The following is a 22,995-nucleotide window of genomic DNA, read 5'->3' as shown; positions in this document are numbered from 1 at the left end:
CCTTTTATAAGTGATCTTTATTTCAGTATTTTAAAAGGTGTTGCACTTGGCTGAAATTATATACTGCAGCTCTAAATTAGTAACATACCGTTCCACCATTTGGTGGCATCAAAAATGATATATCATTAAAGTTGTAAAAGGAATCCGAGTGGTTCCCTTATCCTGTGAGCAATATCTCTTTTTCTGTTGGTAAGCATCACATGGGTCTTGGAGTGACTCTTTTGCCAGTTGGATGGTCCACTAAGGAGCAGTGGCACCAGTGTCCCCTGTGAATTACAAGCGCAGTATATGGAGAGTAAGCAGGCCCAAGCTGGGATGGGCTGTGAGAGGCATTTCAGGAAAGGAGAAGAGACAGCACAAGTGCCTATAGTTTTGCACAAGTTTATGGTGTGGTGTTAAAATTAAGTAAAAAGAAAAATTTATTTAAAAAAGTCAGCAGTTGTCTGCTATTGCGAGCTTTGTTCTGAAAGGGGTGTTGGTAGAATGAGGTGATAAACTGTATTAAAGAAAACCTGAATCAACTCCATCTGTCAAGGGTATACACATACTGTCCTTGATCTTTACACAGAATTCCCATTGATATTATTGGGAGTTCGTGTGTCAGTTGAGGACAACATATGGCCCTAACTGTTTGTTAGATACATTTAAATGCATGGCTTTTTTCATAGCACAAGCTTGGCAGACATGGAAAAGAGCCTTCATAATTCATAGCAATATCGTCTGAAAATTTAAGACTTGTAAAAATCCCGAAGGGTCCTGTCTTTCAGATAGGGGCCCCCTTCTGTGCTGACCTCCTGACTGAATGGAGAGGTAATCATTCAAGAAGGATACAGAAGTTAGAGAAAACAGAATCTTCCACATTGGCCTTCTTTTTCCATTAAAAAAAAATCAACCAGTTTTTCTATTTCTATGCTGTGTAGAGCACCTACAAGGCGCTAAGGTATGCGAACAAGAAGCCTTGTTTGAACCAATTCCTGTAGCAATGGCAGGCTGCAGTTGTCATTGACAGCTTTGGGAGGGAAGATTTAGGCAGTGTTACAAGGATAACTACCAAAGAATTGAAAAGTAACAATGGAACAATAAGCACCACAAACAGAAGAAAAATACTAAAACTTGTATCACTTACTGTTAAGTTACATGAAACAATAACCTGGAGAGGCATGTTGAACTTTTAGGGAACCAGATATATTCTCACAATATGAGATGATGTTCTGTCCTTATAGGTAAGGGTTGTGTTGCATGTGTTCAGCCATTTCTTCCTAAAAAGCTTCATTTGAACATAAAGTAGGACATTCTTCCATTGAAAATAGTCACCTTTATTGCAGTGAGAAAGCAGGACCAAAGGAGAACATACTGATAACACTGTTACTACCTATTTGTTGTGACCAGGAATACTGAATGGATACTGGCTGCTGCCAGAAATGAGAGGATTTAATTATAAAGCAAGGGTGGAAGGAAATTAGATTTCTATCTTCCTTAGCCTCAGCCTGGCGACATAGATGAAAGAAATTCTGGGACACAAAGTAAACTTTCATTAAGAAAGGAGAAAGTGTCCTTACTATTCCCAGTTACACGTACAACAAATAAAGTAACCCAGCTGTGGGCCTGGCTGGAAACCTGTGCTTAGCTTGCGAAAGAGGGTAAACAACTAAAGAAATGATACACACGTCAAAGGATGAAAGCAGGAAGTCTTGTCTGTAGAGGCCTTTCAGTGGTAGTCGAAGGTGCACAGCATCGGGTCCCAGGTCAGTGCTCAGATTTACCGTTCTGAGTTGCAGATTATTTTGTTTGGTTTCAAAACTAACTCTTCAGAAAGGCTCACGTTGCACATAGTTTTAGCAGATATGAATGACTGTTTACTTTAGAGCTAGATTGTGAGTTTGGGCACAAAAGCCTAGACAAAGGGGTAGCGCAAAATCTGCGCTACCCCATGAGTAACCCTAGAAGGCAGTGTGACACACAGATATGCCTCCTGGTCACTGTTTCTCCCTGCTTCCTCCTTGCTCTGGAGTGGTAGTAATTTTACTGCTGGTTTGTACCAAAAGTAAATTACAGTCTCCTCAGCCCCACCCCCATGCTGGTCAGTGAGTGGAGGAGGAGAAGCCAAGGTTCTATCCACCTACTCCACTGAGGGAATAACCTGGTTTACTCCTGAGCCACCCAGACTAGAAAGTCTGTATAGGGGTAATAAGGAGGAGTGGGTTATTCCCTTGCATGAATGCCTAGTATAAATCACAATGTAGCCCTTTGGAAAAAAAATATATATATATATTATTTCTTAGCAAAAATATAATAGTGGTTACCATAAAAAGTTCTTCTTTCTTAACCTTATCTCAGTGTTAGTTCTGTAAATAATATATGCAGTTATAGTACAACAAAGCAACCTCTGGGAAGCGCCTTTATTCCTTTAGACAAATGGGAAGTATTTACTTTTGTTTATACATAAAATATGTATGCATATAATTTTATATAATGTATAGCCATTTCAGCAACTGGCAACAAACTCTGAAAGCCAGCATCTTTATATTTTGTTTTGAAATATGTAAAAATGTGATTGACTTTAATTCAGTGGTTTTTATACAACGTTCTTAGTCATAACCATTTCTGGGTCTCCAGGTGCTGCTTGTCCCATTTGTGTCTGTTTTATGGATTGTATCTTGGAGCAAGAATTTTAGCTATTTTTTCTCTTTTACAGCACCACACACATTAATATGTAACAAATACACTCGGGGCTGTTCATCGCGTCTCAAGTTTCCTTTCCACCAACCCACTACTCACTTGTCATTCAAATCACTCTTAAAGATTTACTTTCTCTAGTGTTCACAAGAACTATTGGTATTATGACTAATGCATTTTTTAAAGAATCTAGTGCTTCTCTACTAAGGCCTCTCATTGCTCTGTGTACTCTACCTTATTTGAGAGTAAGCTCCTTGGGGCAAGAAGTATTTGTGTTGTGGACAGCACTGAACATGGTGGCAGTGCTTAACAAATAAAAAAAAAAGCATAACTAGCACTGGGAATCCGGGTAGTAAATTCTGAACCTAGAGCACTGATAGTTTACACTTCTGGGCTAACATTAAGAAGTCCCCCTGCCTGGCACCCAGCGGTCAGGGCACTGAAGCAGTCAGAGTTCTGTTTCTGTGTAAAAACCACTCTGAACTTGCATTCACCTGCTTCGTTGGTAGAGGAAATTACTTCTTTCTGTTCACTAGATCTAGGTGAGGGGGATTGTTTCAAAATAAGTTCATGTATGAGGGAGAGACTATGATAGAAAAGGATTAATGAAGGGTTATGAACTTCAGTTTGTGAGTGTAACTCTTTGTTTCGTTTTGCAAGGCAAAAGTTGCACTGTGATCTTGTCTGATGTGATTAATATGAAGAGCCAAGAAAACTTACCTGATTAGAATAGCTAAGTAATATTGCCAAGCTTGTATTCCCAGAAGGTAGGAAAAAAGGGGCCATAAGAGTTTCTGAGTTATGGAAAACACTGAGAAAATAGATGTTAAAATGTGCTTTAGGCAGTTTGCTCAACAATACATCAGGGAAACTTCCAAGTATACATAGCGATTACCCAATTGCTGAACATATTATTTAATTGTAGAACCACTTATATTCCATTTGTATTTCTCAAACCCAATCTTTCCAGATGTCTCAGACCAGTTTTATAGGCACCAGACACGTTAGGGAACAAAAGCCTTTCCAATATATTCTCATATTATCAAACATAGTCGCTAAATCTCACCAATATCAAATGTGCATTACATGTAAAATCCATGTTCCAGTATTGAATCCTTTTGTCAGCAGTTTGTGACTTTCACAACTCATTTCAATTCTTCAGAGGTCTCAAATATTGTCAGTTCCTAGTATTTAATAGTACAAACTGTCAAGTGCATAAAGTACTTTCAAACAAAGTGATCTCTGAAGGGTTCAATGTAATTATTTTTCATATGTTTTAATGAAAATGGCTTCACAATTCTACATTTCCTTCCCTAACTGAGTCACTCTGATTCATGCTGTTTGGGGATTCTGCCTGGAAATCTGGTCTTGAACTATTTTTCAACATGGATTGGGGGAGGATGGCAAGAGGATGTCCTCTCCTCGAACTTTCTCAGATAAGGGAAATCCAAAAATTGTACATTATATTCTTGGACCTAAATCATGTTAGTTTCTTTGAGCAACAGGTTCATGTATCCCTTTTCTGCTTCTATCAAACTTATTTTCTTTTAAGACCCATTTAAAAACTTTTTTTTTGAGTCCCAAAAGGCTGTAGCCAACAATATCGCAGCCAACTACTTTATCTGCAATGGATCAGTTATAAAATGAAGGATAGTATTTGGAGTTTTCTTTTCTTTTTTGCTATGTAAAAGTATTTCCTTTTTTATTCTTCTACAATGGTCTAGGTGAAATTAAACTATATCTTGTATGTAACATTCCCCCAGCCCCTCACCACCCCCTGCTATGCACACACAAAAAGTACATAACAATTAGATATTTGTATGCAATGTGAAAGAGCCAAGATACACCTCAAAGAAGGAAATGTGGAAAGAACCATAAATAAAGCATTGTTGGTTGTTTGCAGGGAGGGAAAGAAACTCCATGAACCTAGTGCTGGAGTATGGTATCAGACCTTTTAAATTACTTAAAACAGATGTAAGTATTTATGGTAATGTTATATAGGTTATTAAACCCTATTGAAATACCTGTTAAAGAGCAAGAATGAACTGTTGTGTGTTCTAAAGTCTCCTATATCATCTTATTAAACATTTCATTCAATTTCCTGACTTTATGCACTATTAATTTAGTGTGCAGTTCTATGCTGAAATTTTCCTGAAACCTTTGTAATTTCCTCTCGCGTTTGCCCCAGCACACCCAGATAACTAATCATTCATCAGCAATGAATGTTTATGCTCTCATAGTTGCAGACATGGAAAATATTTTTAATACATATATCATAATTAATTTATATTGTGCTTAACAAATAATAGATAAAATAACCTTCCCCAAATAATTTGCGTGTTTCACTTTTTTTTAAGAACTACAACTTGTTTGCTTTGACATTTATGTTAAATTATTTCGAAGCAGAAGGAGGTGATGAAAAAGAAAATGTTGCTATCCACCATCCTATGAGTCTTTGGGGGAGAATGCTTGGAAGGACAGTAAAATATTTTTTGTAAATCATTCTTTTTTCTGCCTTTGCTGCCAGATGCATCTGTTTACAAAGTCCAGGTTTAAGACATGAGGCTTAACAACAAATTGACTGGGAACTGAACCTGAGACGAAAAAAACAGCTGTGACCATATCACTTATAAATGTAACCGTCTGTTGGCATGTGTCAAAAGGGATTCAGCAAAGCACTTAAGCATGTGCTCAACTTTGATCGTGTAAATAGTCTCATTGAAGCCACTTTTGAAACCATTGGGACTGAGACTATTCATATACTTAAATAATGCACGTGCTTTGCTGGATTAGGGTTAATTAGAGAAAATTAGACAATTATCAAGTTGCATGGATTTGTGAACATCAGCTTGCTGTGTTGTTTGTCCGCATTTCCAATATTTTTAAGTATTATTACCCTGATGACATGTGCAAACTATGAAATAACTTCCATGCCTTATGTGCATCTTTTGAGTTTTTAATGTATTGAAAATGAAAACCAATTATGGCTTTATTCCCGTTTTGTTTTATCCCAGAAATTGGCAATAAGAAATTTTATAAGTACAGCCAAGAGAAGACATTGATGTGGTTAAAGAAAAAGGTAATATGTTTCTCTTTTGCTTTTAAAGAGCTTTTTTGTTCAAAATTTAAAATAATAAGAAGTTTCTTCACATTATATTTGAATCACAAAACGTGAGTAAATTCAAAGTCAATAAAGCTGTCATACTTTAGAATGTGACAAATATAAAGTGTTAAGGAAATAGCAGATTTCTAGCAGATTCCCTCTTAGACGTAACCAGACTGTGGCTGGTCCCTGCACGGGCGCAGAAAGGTCCAGGGTAGGCTACAATTGCTATTTCTATGCTGTCCCTGAGCTCATGGACTGCTCTTTGCCGTAAAGCATGGGAAGGAGGCAAGGCTATGACCATTTCTCCCTCCCTAGTCCATAGCAGCCAGCAGAGCTGGCCAAACGTGGAGGGAAGCACACTTTGAACACTGCTGTGATTTGATGCAACAGCTCTGTTCCTCATGACCTCTCTACATTGTCTCCCCTAATACTGTTGGGGTCGTGCAACTATGCATCTCCCGTGAAACAAGCCTGCCCACACTCTCTGTGCCTAAACGAAATTGTACTGTCAGGTAAGCTCTACTTGTCCACGCTGCTGTACACAAAGAAGCAGATGATTTTAATCAGAATAGATCTACTGCAACGGCATCCATCAGAGAACATGATTAAATGTATGTCAGTCACAAGTTGTAAGGGAGCCTTGAAAAATTGTCATTAACATTTACCAACCCAAGTACAAAATCTACTTCCCACCTTTTGCCATGATCATGGAAAGGGTGCGGGGATAACAATAGTGTTTTGCCTGTTAAAGAAAGTACTGGTCTGGGTTGAGTGGAATTTTTCCAAGACTGGTATAAGGGAAAAATATCACTGGAGGAGCCTATATAGTTTCACATCTCTGATATTCATTTTCACATCAATGGCTGAATATTTATGTTTTTGCAGGTGCCTGTTATATTGTTATACTGTTCTTGATCTATTGATAAGGTTAAGATTTTCTCAGGGTATTTTTAGTAAAAGTCATGGACAATAAACAAAAATTCAAGGAAGCCTGTGACCTGTCTGTGACTTTTACTAAAAATACCTGGTCGGGGGGAACTAACAGTTGGAGCCCCGCGTGGGGCTGGCCGCTGCTCCCACCCTGCCTCTGCTCCTGGGTTGGGGCTGATAGCTTCTCCAACCCCAGGGGCTGACTCAGCCCAGCTGCTGCTCCTGTGGCAGGGGGTGACCACCGACCACTACTCCAGCCCCACTGCTGCTCCTGGGCAGGAGCTGACAGCTTCTCCAGCCCCGTGGGCTGAAGTAAAAGAAGTCATGGAGGTCTGTTAAAGTCACGGATTCCGTGACCTCCAAACAAAATCGGATCTTTCTCTATTGACAATCTCTCTTATATTGAATCTGACAATGCCCTGGCCTACAGAATCCTGGTGATTACATTCCATTCCTGTTCAGGACTCCATTCCCATTCCAATAGAAATGGAAAAACCCTTGCTTTTCTGAGCAGGTGCATGAATCATCTGTAAAATCCATGGCTGCTCCAACTGTAAATTCCAGCCCGTCTCAGTGGAGCTGCAAATCTAGCTGCCATGTCTCAAAGGCAGCAGGCCGGAACACCCGGGATCCTTAATTTTTCGAGATCATATGCTAGTCATTACAGATGTATATTAAGTTTCATCACAGTTCATAACTTGAGCATTTTATGTGCTTTAAACCAAATTACAAGGGCTTTGTCACTGTATTAACACACGTACATAACAACGTTGATTTAGACATTTCAATCTGTGGCTCCTTATAGGTCAACCAGACAGTGAAAGTACTTAAAAGCAGCAATGTATGTGTGGGTGGAAGGGTGCAATCGGCTACATTTATCAGCGGCAAACAAATCACAGATATTAAAGAAGGTAAGAAAACTAAGTGTAGTTGTAACGAAATATATCTTTATGTAATAAGATACCTGCAGCTTAGATGCTCAGCTAGAATCTAACAATAATTTTAAATGGTTTGTAAACATTTAAAAATATTTCTTGCCCAAAATGTTTTTAGTGTAGTTACTGTAGTGGTGCCATGACTGTTTTGAGTTCTGTGGTTTCTGAAACATGGTAACTGTATAATGCACCAAATGTACAGGGTGAAAGGTTCTGAATAGCTTCTAGTGAGATCTAATTGAGGCGCCAATTCAGCAAACCATCCCTATTCATTGATGTGCTCAGAGAACAAATACTCAAGTTGGGATCATATTCCTGTGCAATGATTATGCAGAGAGAGAGAGAATGTGCATCTTGTGTTATCTTGTATAATAGATATGAATTATCTCTATACAGTATGTATAGGCATAGTTATATTATATATACTCACATCATATAAATTATGATTTAATAATATATTGAATACACACAATATAAAGGGGGATTTTCAAAAGTGCCTTTGTGCGCACAAGTCCTACTGAAAGTCACTACGACTTGTGTTCCTAAATCATTTAGGTGATTTTGAAAACCCCACCCAAAGTGTTAGTGTTATTACCATAATCATTAAGTTGTAAAGTTTCACCATTATTTTGATCACCTTTTTTCCTGAGGACAGTGTCACAGAGGGGTTGGATTATGAAATATCCTAGATATGCCCTTCAGAATATGCACTATGATGAAGAAAAATATCAAAATTTTAAGAGAAGAAATTTCAAATTCAGGAAGTAATTAGAGCAAATTAAGCAAAGGAGATGATTCACTTTACTAGGAGGTTCAGAAGCCTGCATGCAATCTAAAAATAAGGGAACAAGGAGCAGGTAATCGTGGCAGGCTTCTTGAACTCTGAGTACTGAGTATGTGGAAAACGAGTTATCAAGTAATGATATCAAAGGAAAAAGCATAAATGAGATTTAAGAGCCATCTAGACAGTTTTATAGGGGGTGCAAATAATATGTAGTTTCAAAAAGGAGGTGGTGCTGAGAGACTTACGTGCCTTTACAGTAACTTTTTATTACTTCCAAAAACATTAAATAAATAAAAGGAAATTGCAACTGTCAGATCAGGTCCATCTTTACTATATTTAACCGTTATCTTTGGTAAATTTATTGTTAGTCTCAATCTACAATGTTTTCTCTTGTATCCTCCTACCTTACAGGAAGGTGTGTATATTCTTTATTATAGTTTTGCCATTGAAAGGGGTCTAGATTTAAAAGAACTACATTGAAGGAGGGAATATTGTGAGTTAAAGGTAGATCAGTTTTGGAGGAGGTTCTAAAGTCTCTCTAACTACTGTATGTAGCAAAGGGAATGGCAGAAAGTCAAAGGGAACTTACTCAACACTTATTTTTTATCATCATTCAGTGATAAGAGAGTGCAATTTATTTTTGCATACAGTTGTTGATTCAAGAGTATGGCAGAAATCTTCACTGTCTACCTGTAAATGCAGCTGTGTAGATTACAGTAATAACCGCCAAGTAGCATCTGTTGGTAAGGCAGAAGTGTTGTAGGGCATCCAATGGGAGAATGAGTACCCGGGAAACAAGGAAGGATTAGCATTTAGGATCTGAATGTTTTATTAGAGAGGAAGGTTGGGAGTCATATAACCCAGGGAGAAGAGATGGGATTTGAGATGAGATTTGCTATTAGGAAGGCTATATATATATTAGGGAGGCTATATATATATATTAGGGAGGCTATTTCATATGGTGAGAGCAGTGTGGGAGAAGACAAGGAAGGGATATACAAAATTCTCTGACATTTGAGAAAAGAAGCAAATGGCCTGAATAAACGGAAAAGATGGTGGCAGGTTAAGAGTTAGAGTATGGGTTAGGGTGGCAGCAGGAACTCCTTGGAAAACTCTGTATTGGATTTTTAAATAAATAAGGAAGCCAGTGAAGATTTCTGGAGGGTGGGGGTGATGCAGCCTCATATCTGGGTCTGACAGAAGAGAAGAATTGCTGTAGTAACTGACTTGACCTAACAATTCAGTGCCATAAAAAGAAGAGCAAGATAACAAGAACATCTCTGTTTAGGTATAGATTGGGTATAAGGGTGAAGTTCAGAATCAGTGTGTTGGATCTGGACCGCTCCTTTATGGTTTTGGATGCCAAAGGGGGTTAAGGAAGGAGGAAATACTTGAGAAACAAATCTGCTTTTTTTTGTTGTAAAGCACACAGGAAACTGGTGCCAGTATAGCTAAAATGTGCACACTGGGGCCAGTTTATTAATTTTATCTGTTTTGGCACCAATTTGCTTCGTGCTATTACAAAACTTCATGTAACTGTGTGTAACAAACCATCTCTGACACAGGAGAAATACATCTTTGCTACTCTGGGAGCTGGTTTACCAAATGCTTCCATATAGTTCTGGGGAGAGTGGGGGTGGGGCTGAAGTGCTTGGCTATTTTAAGGCTAATTAAGAGGCAAGATATTGGCTTGGGGTCTGCTTGTGCAAACATTTATGCATGTGAGTAAAGTTACTCTCTAATAGCCCCATTGACATCAAGAAGAGTTTGGAGAATCTAAGCCTTGTTTGTGGGGAGGGGGACAGAAAAAGAGATGTTTTAGGACTTCATGTTGCCAAAGGTTTGATTTCCAGAAAAACTTTTATAGCAAGAGTTCCCTGTCCTGAAAACAGCTTCTAGTAGTTCATATTTCCACAGATAATTATCCTGTCTTGCCAGTGATGTTTAGATATGCCTTGGCATTTTTCATAAAATACTGACATTAAGTACAAGGCTTTGAAATAGACTCATTGTCTCATCTAATTGTTTTCAGTTGAAGCCAGAAATATATTTTAGTACTGAAACTCTTGCCAAATAATTGTAGGATCCAGATGCTTTAAAATTAATGATTACACATTTTGTTGAGTCAGCTTTTTACTTCTGCAGCATTTTTTTAAAATTAATTGTGCAGAAAAAATACATTATATTTAGTGTTCTCAGAAAGCAAACAGGTTTTGTAAAGTACATGCCACAGAGATTAATAACATCTGTGCTGACAAAGTAAGCATAGCAACTCCTTGCTTTTTAATTAAACCTACAAGTGTCATATAACATAAACTACTCAACAAAGAGAAAGATCACGTGTCTGTTAGTAGTTTCTTAGCATTAGCTCATCATCCTGGGTTATAGTGACATACAAGAGCCTGGATTGGAAAGAAGTCCTGTGACTGTATAACATGGATGCACTCTCTCTTCCCCAAATCACTTCTTTTTTTTTTTAACTTTCAGATGACTATGTACGATATGCCCATGGTTTAATATCAGAGTATATTCCTGAACATCTGAGTGCTGAGCTATCTAAGTACTTACAGTAAGTATTGTTTTAATTATTTGTTAGCTTTATATGACACACATTGCTCTGCAAATGACCTTTTCTATTGAATACTGTAACTTTGACCATTAAGTTACAGTGAATGATAGAGATATTTTTGTCACTTATTAAATGTCAAATCCTACTGAAGAAAATAGAAAGGAACATAAACTCTGGCAAGTCAAATGTAGAAGTATAAGTAGGCAGGCCAAAAAAGAATTTGAAAAGCAATTAGCAAAAGACACAAAAACTTACTTTAAAAAAATGTTTTGCTGTTTATCAGAAACAGGAAGCCTGCCAAACAATTGGGGGGCCAATGAGTTATCAAGGTGCTAAAGGAGCACTTAAGGAAGACAAAGCCATTGCCGAGAACCTAAATGAATTCTTTGCATCAGTCTTCATCGCATAGATGTGAGGGAGATTCCCACACCTGACCCGTTCTTTTTAGTTGACAGATCTGAGGAACTGTTCCAAATTGAGGTGTCAGTAGAGGAAGTTCTGGAACAAATTGATAAACTAAACAGTAATAAGTAACAGGACCAAATGGTATTCACCCAAGAGCTCTGGACGAACTCAGATCTGAAATTGTTGAACAATTAACTATGGTATGTAACCTATCACTTAAATCAGCCTCTGTACCAGATGACTGGAGGACAGCTAATGTAATGCCAATTTTTTTTTTTAAATCTCCAGAGGCAATCATGGCAATTACAGTCCAGTAAGCCTAACTTCAGTGCCAACAATAGCAAAGAACAGAATTGTCAGATACATAGATGAACATGATATATTGGGGAAGAATCAACACAGCTTTTGTAAAGAGAAATCATGCCTATTAGAATTCTTTGAAGGTATCGACAAATGTGGGCAAAGGTGATCCAGTGGACATAGTGTACTTGGACTTTTAGAAAGACTTTGAAACAAGGTCCCTCACCAAAGGTTCTTCAGGCATGGGATAAGAGGAAAGTTCTTCAATGGATTAGTAACTGGTTAAAAGATAGGAAACAAAGGGTACGAATGAATGGTCGATTGTCACTATAGTGAGAAGTAAATAGCGGGTCCCCCAAGGATCTATTCTGGCACCAGTGTAGTTCAACATACTCATAAATGATCAGGAAATGAGGGTAAACAGTGATGTGGCAAAATTTGCAGACAATACAAAATTACTTAAGATAGTTAAGTTCAAAGCTGACTGGGAAGAGTTACAAAAGGATCTCAGAAAACTGGGTGTGTGGGCAACAAAATAGCAGATGAAATTCAGTGTTGATAAGTGCACAGTAATGCATATTGGAAAACATAATCCCAACTATACGTACAAAATGATGGGGTCTAAATTAGCTGTCACTACTCAGAAAGAGATCTTGGCGTCATCATGGATAGTGCTCTGAAAACATCTGCTGAAGTGCAGCAGCAGTCAAAAAGCTAACAGTGGTAGGAACCATTAGGAAAGGGATAGAAAATATCATGTCACTATATAAATACCTGGTATGCCCATACCTTGAACACTATGTGCAGTTCTGGTCACTCTATCTCAAAAAAGATATTAGAATTGGAAAAAAGTACAGGGAAGGGCAATAAAATTGATTAGGGGTATGGAAGAGCTTCCATATGAGGAGAGATTAAAAAAAGACTGGGACTGTTCAGCTTAGAAGACAGATGGCTAAGGGGGATATGATAGAGATCTATAAAATCATGGAGGGTTTGGAGAAAGTGATTAAGTGTTATTTACCCCTTCACATTACACAAGAACCCAGGGTAACCAAATGAAATTAATAGGCAGCAAGTTTAAAACAAACAAAAGGAAGTACTTCTTCACACAACGCACAGTCAACCTTTGGAATTGTTTGCCATGTGATTTTGTGAATGTCAAAGCTATAACCAGGTTCAAAAAAGAATTAGGTATGTTCGTGGGGGATAAGTTCATCAATAGATATTCGCCAGGATGGTCAAGGATGCCTCCCCATGCTCTGGGTGCCTCTAAACCTCTGACTGCCAGAAGCCAGGACTGGTTGACAGGATGGATTACTCAATAATTTCCCTGTTTTGTTCATTCTCTCTGAAGCATCTGTCGCTGGCCACTGTCGAAAAACAGGATACTGGGCTAGATGGACCATTGTTCTGACCCAGCATGGCCATTCTTAGGAGGAGTGGAGCTCTCTTTATTAAATCTAGGTTGGCGTTGTGAATGTAAACAGCATGTTTTGCTAGTAGAAATATACTAATAATTATGATAATAATACCTAGCCCTTCATAGCACTTTTAATCCATTCATCTCAAAGTGCTTTACAAAGGTCGTTGTTGTTATCACCATTTTATAGAGGAGATGCTGAGACAGAGAGAGGTGAAGTTACTTACCCAAGTCACCCAGTGGGCTAGTTGCAGTGCCAGGAATAGGACCTAGAACTCCTGGGTTCCACTGTAGTGCTCTAGCTATTAAGCTACACTGCCTCTCCATTCTCACTCAATAAGCTGCTATCTCCATCCCAACACAATTTTTCTGGGGCTTAATTTAAACTCTAACCTATATTGTGTCTTAGGTGAATTCAGAAGGTAATCCTGGATTAGGGCCCTGATCTTGCACTTCATTGTTTGCAAGAAGACTGTGGCATCCCCTGGTGCTTTGCTGGGGCTCTGTGCATGTGCAGTCTGCATGCAACATATTGTAGGATCAGGGCCTAGGAATGTACTAGGAGTTTACCCTTCAGAAGTGTAAAATGTCCATAAAATATCTTTTCACAGATCATAGCCAAACTTTTCAGAAGTAACTAGTAATTTGGGTTTTCCTCAGTTTTGAGTGTCTGACTTGACACCATTAAAGGGGACCGATTTTCAGAGGGTGTTTGCTCAACACTTTCTGAAACTCAGGCCCCTTTCAGTTGTCACCTAAGATGATTAAACCTAATGGGCACCCCGCTAGCCACTTCTTTCGAAAACTTGGCTCTCATCGTTAGTGTGTCATAAAAGTAATATGAAATGAAGTGGAAAATATTTTGAGGGTGACTGATGGGATTAGCATTGATGCCCTCTTTGTGGGAGAGTAATGTAATTTGAAGATAACATATTCAAAAGATTTATTCCAATATATTAATTTGTTTCTATATGAAAACTGTAACTTAAAATCTTTTATTCTGAAGGCTTCCAGAACTTACAAGTCCAGAAGCAGACCCCCCGCTAAAGGTAGGAAAATAGTAAGATAGGGAAAATTTTAAGATAGAATAACAATAAAACTTCTTGATAGATATGTTTTGTTGTGGATTAGTCTCTCTCAAATGTTTGAGGCAATTAAAACTAGACTGGACAAAGCATTAAAAAATCCGCAGTAAGGAGCAAACCTGCATTGTAGTAGCACTGATCAGAAATATAGGGGGAGGTGGATCACAAAAATGTTGCCAAATATTTTTCTATTTTTTATTCATCAAAATTTCAGTCATCTTTGTAGCTAGTCAAAAACCAGGAACAATTTTTGTCAATATTTTTTTACTGTTTTATAATGAAAAATCAAAAAATTTGAGCCTCTCTTGTTGGTAGGTTGATGGAACTATATGACCTCATGTCTTTTTCATAAACGTTACACCTATCCAACCACATGGAAGTAACTGTGGCCACAATTTATTCCTTTGATTCTGTCTTGAGCCGAGTGATATTCATTAGGTGTTACACTAACTCTGTTGAGCGTTCTTGTGATGTGGATTATACAATATGTATGAATGTCTATTATGCTGTTTGGATAGTGCTGAGAATCTGTTTTTAGAAAGGTCTAGTGACTTCTAAAAATAATCAGCAGTGTGATTACAGCTAAAGCCATTTTTAGAATTTTGTTCAATAGTTTGACTGTGAAATAATGTCTGCGGTCCCATTGACTTCCACATGGCTGCTCACGGTGTGTTGAGCACATGTGTAAATCTTTGTAGGTTCAGGGCCTAAAATGCTACTTTAATATGTTTTATATCACTGCTTCAGAGGACCAAGCCATAAATTAGGTGAAATCTGATTTGCTTTAAACCTTCTGTTTTAGCTTATTTTAAAATTTCTTTTATGTGAAAGCAGGTGTTTGTAAGGACAAAATGTATGGTTCCTACAAATCAAGACAGATCTGATGTATGTGTCTTACTAGTACAAAGTAATTGTTTGTTAAATAATAATCTAAAATAAATGTCCGAAGGGAGAGAGACAGAGGAGCCTTAGAGTTTAGCTACAAATGTCCACTAGCTGGGGGATATTACAAAGCTTACTCTTCCATTACAAGATTTTTTGAGGAAGTCTGAATTCTTCATGTGACATATGCCAACCATCCCATTAATTGTAACCACCAAACTTGCATTGTAATCACTATATCTTTTCAGGGTAGGAAGTCTGGTACTGACAGATCATAATACATAGCCACGCAAAATACTTAAGATCACTTAGAGCTGAACTGCAAAAGTTTTACTGAAAGTTAAAAACATGAAGATTCCAAAAGAGGGACATCATCTTTTATTGTTAGGCTGTCATTTAAAAATGTTCTTATAGTGCAGCATTTAAGAAAACTACCTCCCAAAGGGCCTGCTCCAACTCCAATTGAACTAAAAAAAAAAGCTGCTGTTGGATCTGGTCCTAAGGGCCTGAGAAATCTAAGATGCAGACCTGGTTTTTGTGCCAGAGTGAGAGAGATCACAAGTGCCAATAAATAGAGTGAAAAATAGGGATTTAAAATGGAATGGTTATCATTCAAGTTACTTGCAGTATCACTCACTCTGGCACAGAAACTAGAAAGGCCACAGCTCAGATTTCACAGGATATTAAGGCAATGGTAATTGACTCTGAAAATTAAAAAAAAAAAAAAAAAGCACTCATTACATTTGTGAAATGCCAAATACACACAGCTTAGGGAAAAAACATGCACTCTTAAGGCCTGATCATGTCAAGTGCTGAACTCCCTTGAGTTCCATTGACTTCAATAGTAGTTAAGGCTAGCTAGCAACTTGAACAGTTAAGCTCTTAGATTGTCACTGAACTAAAATTGGAGAGCATTGAGCAAAAACAAGTCAGTGTATGTCAAACAAGTCAACATATGAACGTTACCAGATTGTGGAAGGTAAGGATCCCAAGAGAGGTTGTATGCAACAAACAGATTAGACATTGTTCCCAATGTAGGATTGCTTGGTGCTTTCCAGTCCCAAGAGACTATGAGGACTTGAATTTTGTCCCCTGTTCCTTGGCCAGTAGATAATACTTTCTAGCACTAATCCATAAAGATGAGTCACATAGTCTCTGAATTAAAAACTAAAGGCAAAGGATGGAAATTCAGATGTGTATGTAAGTGATTCTATAAATCAGTCTTCTGTGGGCAAAAGAGAAGAAAATGTGTTTCCTACAAAACTAACCAAACTTCTCTGAATAGTGAAGAGAGACTGTTTATCCTCCTGTTTCTTGAGGAGACTGTTATGAATATTGCATATTACTTGTTCAGTTGCCTGTGCCATTTCAGTGTCTAGCTTACACCAGAAAGCCCGCAGGCCTTTTCAGCGTTAACGTTCAATGTGTGTACATCACAGTAGTGGTTGACAGAGCAACTTCATCACTCTAACATTTCAGAAAAGGAAATTCTCAGATGCACCTGTGGAAGCAGAAGAAGACTATACTAAGTTTAATAGCAGTGATCTCAAGAACAAAAAGGTACATGTGCTTTATGTGTGTGCATGCTCACATTTTGTTAAAGCGTGTTTTAATACTGGTCAAATAGTTATACAGGAGCCCCCTTTTTTGCAATTTGCCTCTTAGTCAGAAAAGCAAATATAAAATAGATGTTTTCGGAAAGTACATTCAACATGTTCTGAATAAAAATCAATATACTGTATTGTAGGTGGGTTCACCTTGATAAGAACCAAAGACTGAAAGTGACTTCCTGGGTCATTGAGTCCAGTTCCCTGCTATCTCAGACAACCCCATCATATAATCCTGTTCATAAACTTATCAAGCTCCATCTTGAAACCAGTTAGGTTCCTTGTTTCTGCTACTCCAGGTGGAAGGCTGTTCCCGAACCTCACTCCTCTGATGGTTAGGAACCTTCTTCTAATTTCCAGCCTAAATTTACTCTTGGTCAGTTTATATCCATTTGTTCTCACGGCAGCACTGTCCTTTTACTCTTCCTGGTATTTTACCCCCTGGTACATCTTCTAAAGCAGTCAATAGTTTTTTGAGAAACTTAATTGTTTGTGAATAAGGCAGATCAGAAAATTTTGAAGCAATCAAAAAGGCTTAAAATGAAGGTTGTGACCATATATTATCACCATTTATCATGGCACATTTCATAAGAGGTACCATAGAAGTGTTGAGTCAAGAGTCCTGGAAAAAATTTAGTGAAAGCAATTACATTCTGCTTCTTTAAACTCTACCTGCAGTTTCCATTTGACATGATAAGTCTTAATTTCCCATCCTAAACTGTTGTGTAGTGTTGCAGTGTAATGTTAAATAACTGCAAAGGTGACTGGGTTTTAGTGGTGGGCCTTAGATAGCCACTTACTTAACAAATGTTATAAGGCTTAGTGAATGTTTATGAAGCTTTCTGAGCCCCTTGGATGAAAGCTACTACAGCAATGTAAAGGATTATTATTATTTATTTATTTATTATGGAAAGTGGTAGTGCAATTAGTTTGCTATTGTATTATTTTAAAAAGGGACAAGGGAGGCAACATTGATTTAAATTCCCAGACATTTTCAAACAGGTCTTAATTTATCCACAGATTTTGTATGATGCAGTTGTTTGTGTGGGTTAATAAAGTAAATCAATACCAAGCTGCCTAATTTACCAGCTTCAATGCAAGTTTTCAGGGAAGTCCAATGGAGTCTACCATTTTGTCATTCCAAGGGGGCGTTCCACAGCCTTAAAAGAAGGTACAGGAGTGCCCCTAAATTCTTGTGATAAATGACTCAAAAGCTCCATTTTTTCCCCACTCCCATACAGTGTACATGCAGTTTTGAATCTTGGCACAAAGATACAAAAAAAGTCTGAAGAAAGCTTTAATATTAAATTTGATTTACTTCTGAAATAACAAAATATGTAGTTAAGAGCATCTGGGAAGGATGAATTGGCTCGTGGGTTCTGTTCAGTGTACTGCACTTTTAAAATACTTTGGCAGTGTTTTTGTTTGCACTGTAAGTAATGCAGACAGTCTTACTGTTGGTTGCATATCATTATCCTGTCCATAACATCATAGCTGAACCCAAATTGAGTGAAATTGTGAAGTCCTACAGTAGGAGGACTATCAGAAGGAAAGGTCAATGCAAAGATTTCTTAATAGGGAAAATGGCTAGAGATGTAAAGCATACTATTTTAAAATGTAAGAAAGGAAAGAGGTCAGCTCTATAAAATGTGGCACATAAAATGTGTGTTAGGTGTAACAGTCTCTAGGAAGCTGTCCCAGTGGCCTCAACATGCTTTTCAAATCTTGGTTACCTCTTTCATCGTTCGTGTCCTTTCCTCTCTTTCCCTTTATTTCACTGTTCTAAAAGATTTCGATAGTAAATCAGTGTGAATTATTCATTATCTGTAATGCAAGGCTGTAATTCAGCCTGCTGACAACATAATCATGAGATTGAGTCACAGGGTACAGTATGCATCTGTTATGTTGCATGCATTATTCCTGTTAATGTACACTCCAGGATTATCCAATGTAAGCATTTGAGTTAGGATACCTCATTCTGCAGGAGGGAGAGATATTTTGCTTCCTTGTTCTTTTAACAGATTCTCTGTCTTTGTGGTTAGATAATTCATGACAACTATTTTCTATTGAAAAATCTCAACATTGTATTGTAAGTTTTTTTTCCTTCAATTTTATCCCACATCATCTTTCCCTGTGGCATACTGTAGACTAAGAAACCAAGCAAACCTTTAATTGATTTCAGTATGTATAAGTTTGTAGATTAGCATCCCCTCCTGTAGATTTGCTCAGTAATTTTTCTTTTTTTCTCTTTTTACCTCATTTCTTTAACAGACGACTAGCAAGATGTCTGCCGCTCAGAAAGCTCTGGCCAAAGTTGACAAGACTGGAATGAAAACCATGTCTGCTTTCTTTAGTGCAAAAACTAAAGCAAGAAAATAAAGATTTGAAACTAAAACATATATTTTGGTACATAATTATTTTTGTAGTTACTATTGTTCTAAAGCTAACCCTTGTCCCCTGAGTTTTTTTGTTGTTGGTTTATTTAGTCCGTCAGCTAATGAGGATTTTGAAGCAGGATTTTTGGATTCAGTGAGTGTGTTACATTTCTGAGATTTACATGTTGTATAAAATCAGACTAGAGCAGCTTCTTAAGGTTTCCTTATTAGCCCTGGTCAAAACACATAATGTGAGAGCTGCTTAGGGCATGTTATCTTTGCAACCAGAATTCCTGCGTTGTTTTTGTTGTAATTGCAATAAATAACAAAACTAATATAGCATAATAAATTGATGTATGAAACAAATGTTCGTTGTGTTTTCTGTATTCATAGAAGTATGCTGAGTTTTAGATAAGCTGTGGCACTTGGGGTATGTCTACACAGAGATAAAAAGCCCTTGGCTGGTCTGGGTCAGCTGGTTCGGGCTCCAGGACTAAAAAATTGCTGTGTAGACGTTTGGGCTCAGGCTGGAGCCTGAACTCTGGGAACTTCCACCCTCACAGGATCCCAGAGCTTGGATTCCAGCCTGAGCCTGAACAGCTACACAGAAATTTTTAGCCCACAAGCCTGAGTCAGCTGACCTGGGCCAGCCGCGGTTGGCCTGTGAGTCTCTTATCCCTGTGTAGACGTGCCCCCATAGTGCTTCCCTGTATATACACCTCTACACCTTCTTGAAAAATTATAGGATCACTGAAAAGTTGTGTGATAAATCTGCTAAAAAATCTATGTTTCTTTCACTGTTTGTTTCCAAGAATCATAGCTTCTTACCAAAATAAGTTGCCAAATGTTTACTTAAAGACAAAGACTGAGATTTTCAAAGAAGCCTAATGACCAAATCTCAATAAATCCAAATAAGCAAAAGGGGAGGGGGGTGCCCTAACCACCAGCCAATAGTCTTTCTCTCTGGCTCATTGATTATTCATGTATTGTATAAACAGTGGAATAGCTTCAACAGGAGAGACTGAGAAAGCTGCAGACCAGAATATCCCATAACCTAGTGGCTAGGGTGCTCTTCTGTAATGGGGGAGACTCAAGGTCACCGCATCAGGCACAGAGGGAAATTGAACCCAGTCTCCCATGTGAGCCACTTGGCTAAAGTGTCCAAGTGAGGCAGAAGGACCTTTTCCTCCCCAGCCATTTTGTGGATCCAGCTCTTTTCTGCAATGCCTAAAATCAAAACAATTTTTCGAGTGGAAATTAAACATTTTGTTTTGACATTACCAAAATGTTTTGATTTTTTTTCAGTTCAGTCAAAAGTGTTAAGCAAACTTAACACACATTCTGCATTTTTCAGTAAATAAACTTCCCCCAGTCCTACTCTAGGAGCACAAATCCCATTGATTTTTAATTGAAATTGTGCGCCTAAGTCATTTAGATGCTTTTTAAAATTCCAGTCTTGGGTGCCCCAACTTTTGTTTTGCTGTGTAAGGAAGTTGGGATGGGAAGGACTGACATGACAATGAAATAAAGAAATAATTCATACACACGTACAATATAATCCATGTTAATCTGATCATAGTTTATATTTGTTCACTGCTTTACAAATAAATTGTAGGAAACAAGGCGAAAGATAAATCTCAGAACATGGTGGGTTTGAAAGAAAGAAAGAAAACCATGCAGAGCCATAACATTCTGATCACTCTGATCTATAACTGTCTTCAGCCCTTTTACACCGGACCATTCAGCAGAGGTTCCTGTACCATTCTGAAGTCAATATCTGTCAACTAACCAACTTTTAATAATTAAGACCAGATGTCATCACGTCTGTGTTCTTCCTGTCAGTTATAAGCAACTCTTTTGAGACCTCCCTTGTCACTTTGCTGTACTAATTTTCTGTCTTGGGAGTGTAAGTGATTTCCAGCATTGTGGCACCATATGGAATACTAAAGATCAGCTTGTAGGAAACATTCTTGTGAATTGGTAAGAGTTTTAAACATAAACAGTTGTGACCTAGAGTCTAAGGATGTTTTCAGAACCACTCATTATTACCCTAACTGCTCCCATTGAAGTCAGTGGTAGAATTCCAATTAACTTCAGTGGGAGTAGTTAGGCCAATGATGAGTGCTTTAGGAAAATCCCACCCTTGAGTTCCAAGTGGGGAAAAGCAAACTTTTATGGCTATTATAACTGGAATGCGTCAAGCAATCTGTGGTGGTTTCGAAGTATTTTGGAAGACCGTGACGAAGCTTGGATTATGTTAACTGGAAGTCTGCTTCAAGCATTGAAAAGGCAGTGAGGAAGAGGGCACAGAGTTGGGAGTGAATGAAGAGAATGGTCAGGAGGAAAGCTTGAATGGAACACAGAGATTGGAAGGTGTTATAGGAGAAGTTGAGGATAGAAATGTAAGAAAGGGCAGAAGCATGGAGAGTGGATTTCTAAAGCAAACACTGATTCTGGGTTTTACACTTTGAAGTTTTAAAAGTCAGCACACCAATGAAATACAGTTTTAAAAGCAAACCTTTACATGAGTTAAATGAGTTGTGAACTTTGCTCTTAAAAAGGCAGGTCAAATTAACTCTTCTGAATGGGTGGGGGATAGGTCACCGACAGAAGAAGTCTGTTACAGATGGAAAGTATCTATCTTGACTTCTTATCTAGTGCACCAATTTTCTGTACATGAATTCTACATTCATCCCTGCTCGCCAGGGCAAGTCTGGAGTTCTTCCTGTGAGCACAGATGCATTCTGCATTAGTATGTCACATCTCAACTACAGCTGTCAGCCATGCAGTAACTTATAACAATAGTAATTTTATTAGTGAATGTCTTTGGTCCAGCAGAAATTCATGCATGACAAGCTGTTTCCAAAAGCAGTAGAGCTTTCAGGTTAAAAAAAAAAGACAATTTTGTTTTTAAATATCCTTTCCCTTTAGGAAAGAATAAAATACATTTTGCAACTTTGAAACTTCCTTAACACGAAGCTGTAAGAAATTATAAAAAGCATATTGTGCCAGATACATAAAATAATGTTTCCGACCACAGTGAGGATTTAAATATAGTAACAATGAAAAGCCAGCAGTAGCAGAATGGTCATTATGAAGTGTTGCTGTGACATTTTTTGCTTGGTTAGTTTAGTTACTAAACAGTATCCCAGCACTGCTACAGAAACGTGCTTTTACTTTTTTTTCCCCCTGGATTAACATGTCTTTGCTAAATTTGCATGTAAGTATCTGATGTTTTTCCCTGTTTTTATGGCTGTTTGGGATAGATCGCATTTTTTAAGATTGCATATCACAAATGGAGTGACCTCACTGAGTGTGGAAAATATCCTGTGGATGGAAATGATAGCTCTCAGGGATCTTTCAGGGTTGGACTTTCACATAATCTGCAGTCTAAAATAATAAAACTAGCTCTATTTGGGAAGTGACTGATTATTTTATTTTCCATGGAAAAGAGGGCTTAAACAGCAAAGCTTGGATCTGGATCTGAAATTTAAGGAACTTCAGTGATGTCTGTATACAGAAGTTTGATTGTGGCTTTCTCCAGCTTCTTTAAGAGAGAGAATAAAATGCATTGATTCTTATTTGAATAGATTGATGTTTGTTTGTTTTTTTCTTTTCTCTCTAGATGTCAGTAAAAAGATGTCAGAGGAAGAAATGAAGAACATAATGAGGCTTGGTTATATCACTTTTCATACTCTCAAAGCAGCTTTTAAAAACTTTTTTTTATGTGCTTTTTAAAAGTGAATTCTTAGAACAAGGCATCCCCTAAGCTTTAAGAAACAGTTAATGTCAACAGATAACATTGTTGAACAAGCTGTGTGTTAATTATATGCGGCTTCAAATTTTATAGCTAATACAATATTGCTCTGTAAGGCCTTTTCAGGAAGGTACTTTAAGCACGTGTAAATGTAAGCATGTGAG

At 37.8% G+C, this 22,995-nt stretch overlaps 1 protein-coding gene across 3 annotated transcripts in view; it reads left to right on the top strand.

Moving 5' to 3' along the window:
* LOC112112601 (ribonuclease H2 subunit B) overlaps nucleotides 1-22,783 on the top strand; it is a 53,020-nt gene extending 30,237 nt beyond the window's left edge. The window contains exons 6-11 of one of the 3 annotated variants that reach the window (XM_024208570.3): nucleotides 5,691-5,755; nucleotides 7,518-7,623; nucleotides 10,919-11,000; nucleotides 14,132-14,174; nucleotides 16,572-16,652; nucleotides 18,971-19,312. In XM_024208570.3, coding sequence (XP_024064338.1) covers nucleotides 5,691-5,755; nucleotides 7,518-7,623; nucleotides 10,919-11,000; nucleotides 14,132-14,174; nucleotides 16,572-16,652; nucleotides 18,971-19,078 — 485 coding nt within the window. In that variant the 3' untranslated portion in view covers nucleotides 19,079-19,312. Of the gene's footprint in view, nucleotides 1-5,690; nucleotides 5,756-7,517; nucleotides 7,624-10,918; nucleotides 11,001-14,131; nucleotides 14,175-16,571; nucleotides 17,060-18,970; nucleotides 19,313-22,699 lie in introns of those variants that run through there. The other 2 variants (XM_024208572.3, XM_026653516.2) reach the window with 2 other exon arrangements.
* Nucleotides 22,784-22,995: the final 212 nt, after the last annotated feature.

The sequence above is a fragment of the Terrapene carolina genome, unplaced genomic scaffold (genome assembly GCF_002925995.2).
Source record: "Terrapene carolina triunguis isolate 2854851 unplaced genomic scaffold, T_m_triunguis-2.0 Scaffold139, whole genome shotgun sequence".
Classification (NCBI taxonomy): domain Eukaryota; kingdom Metazoa; phylum Chordata; order Testudines; family Emydidae; genus Terrapene; species Terrapene triunguis.
This window is presented reverse-complemented; position numbering and strand designations above follow the sequence as displayed.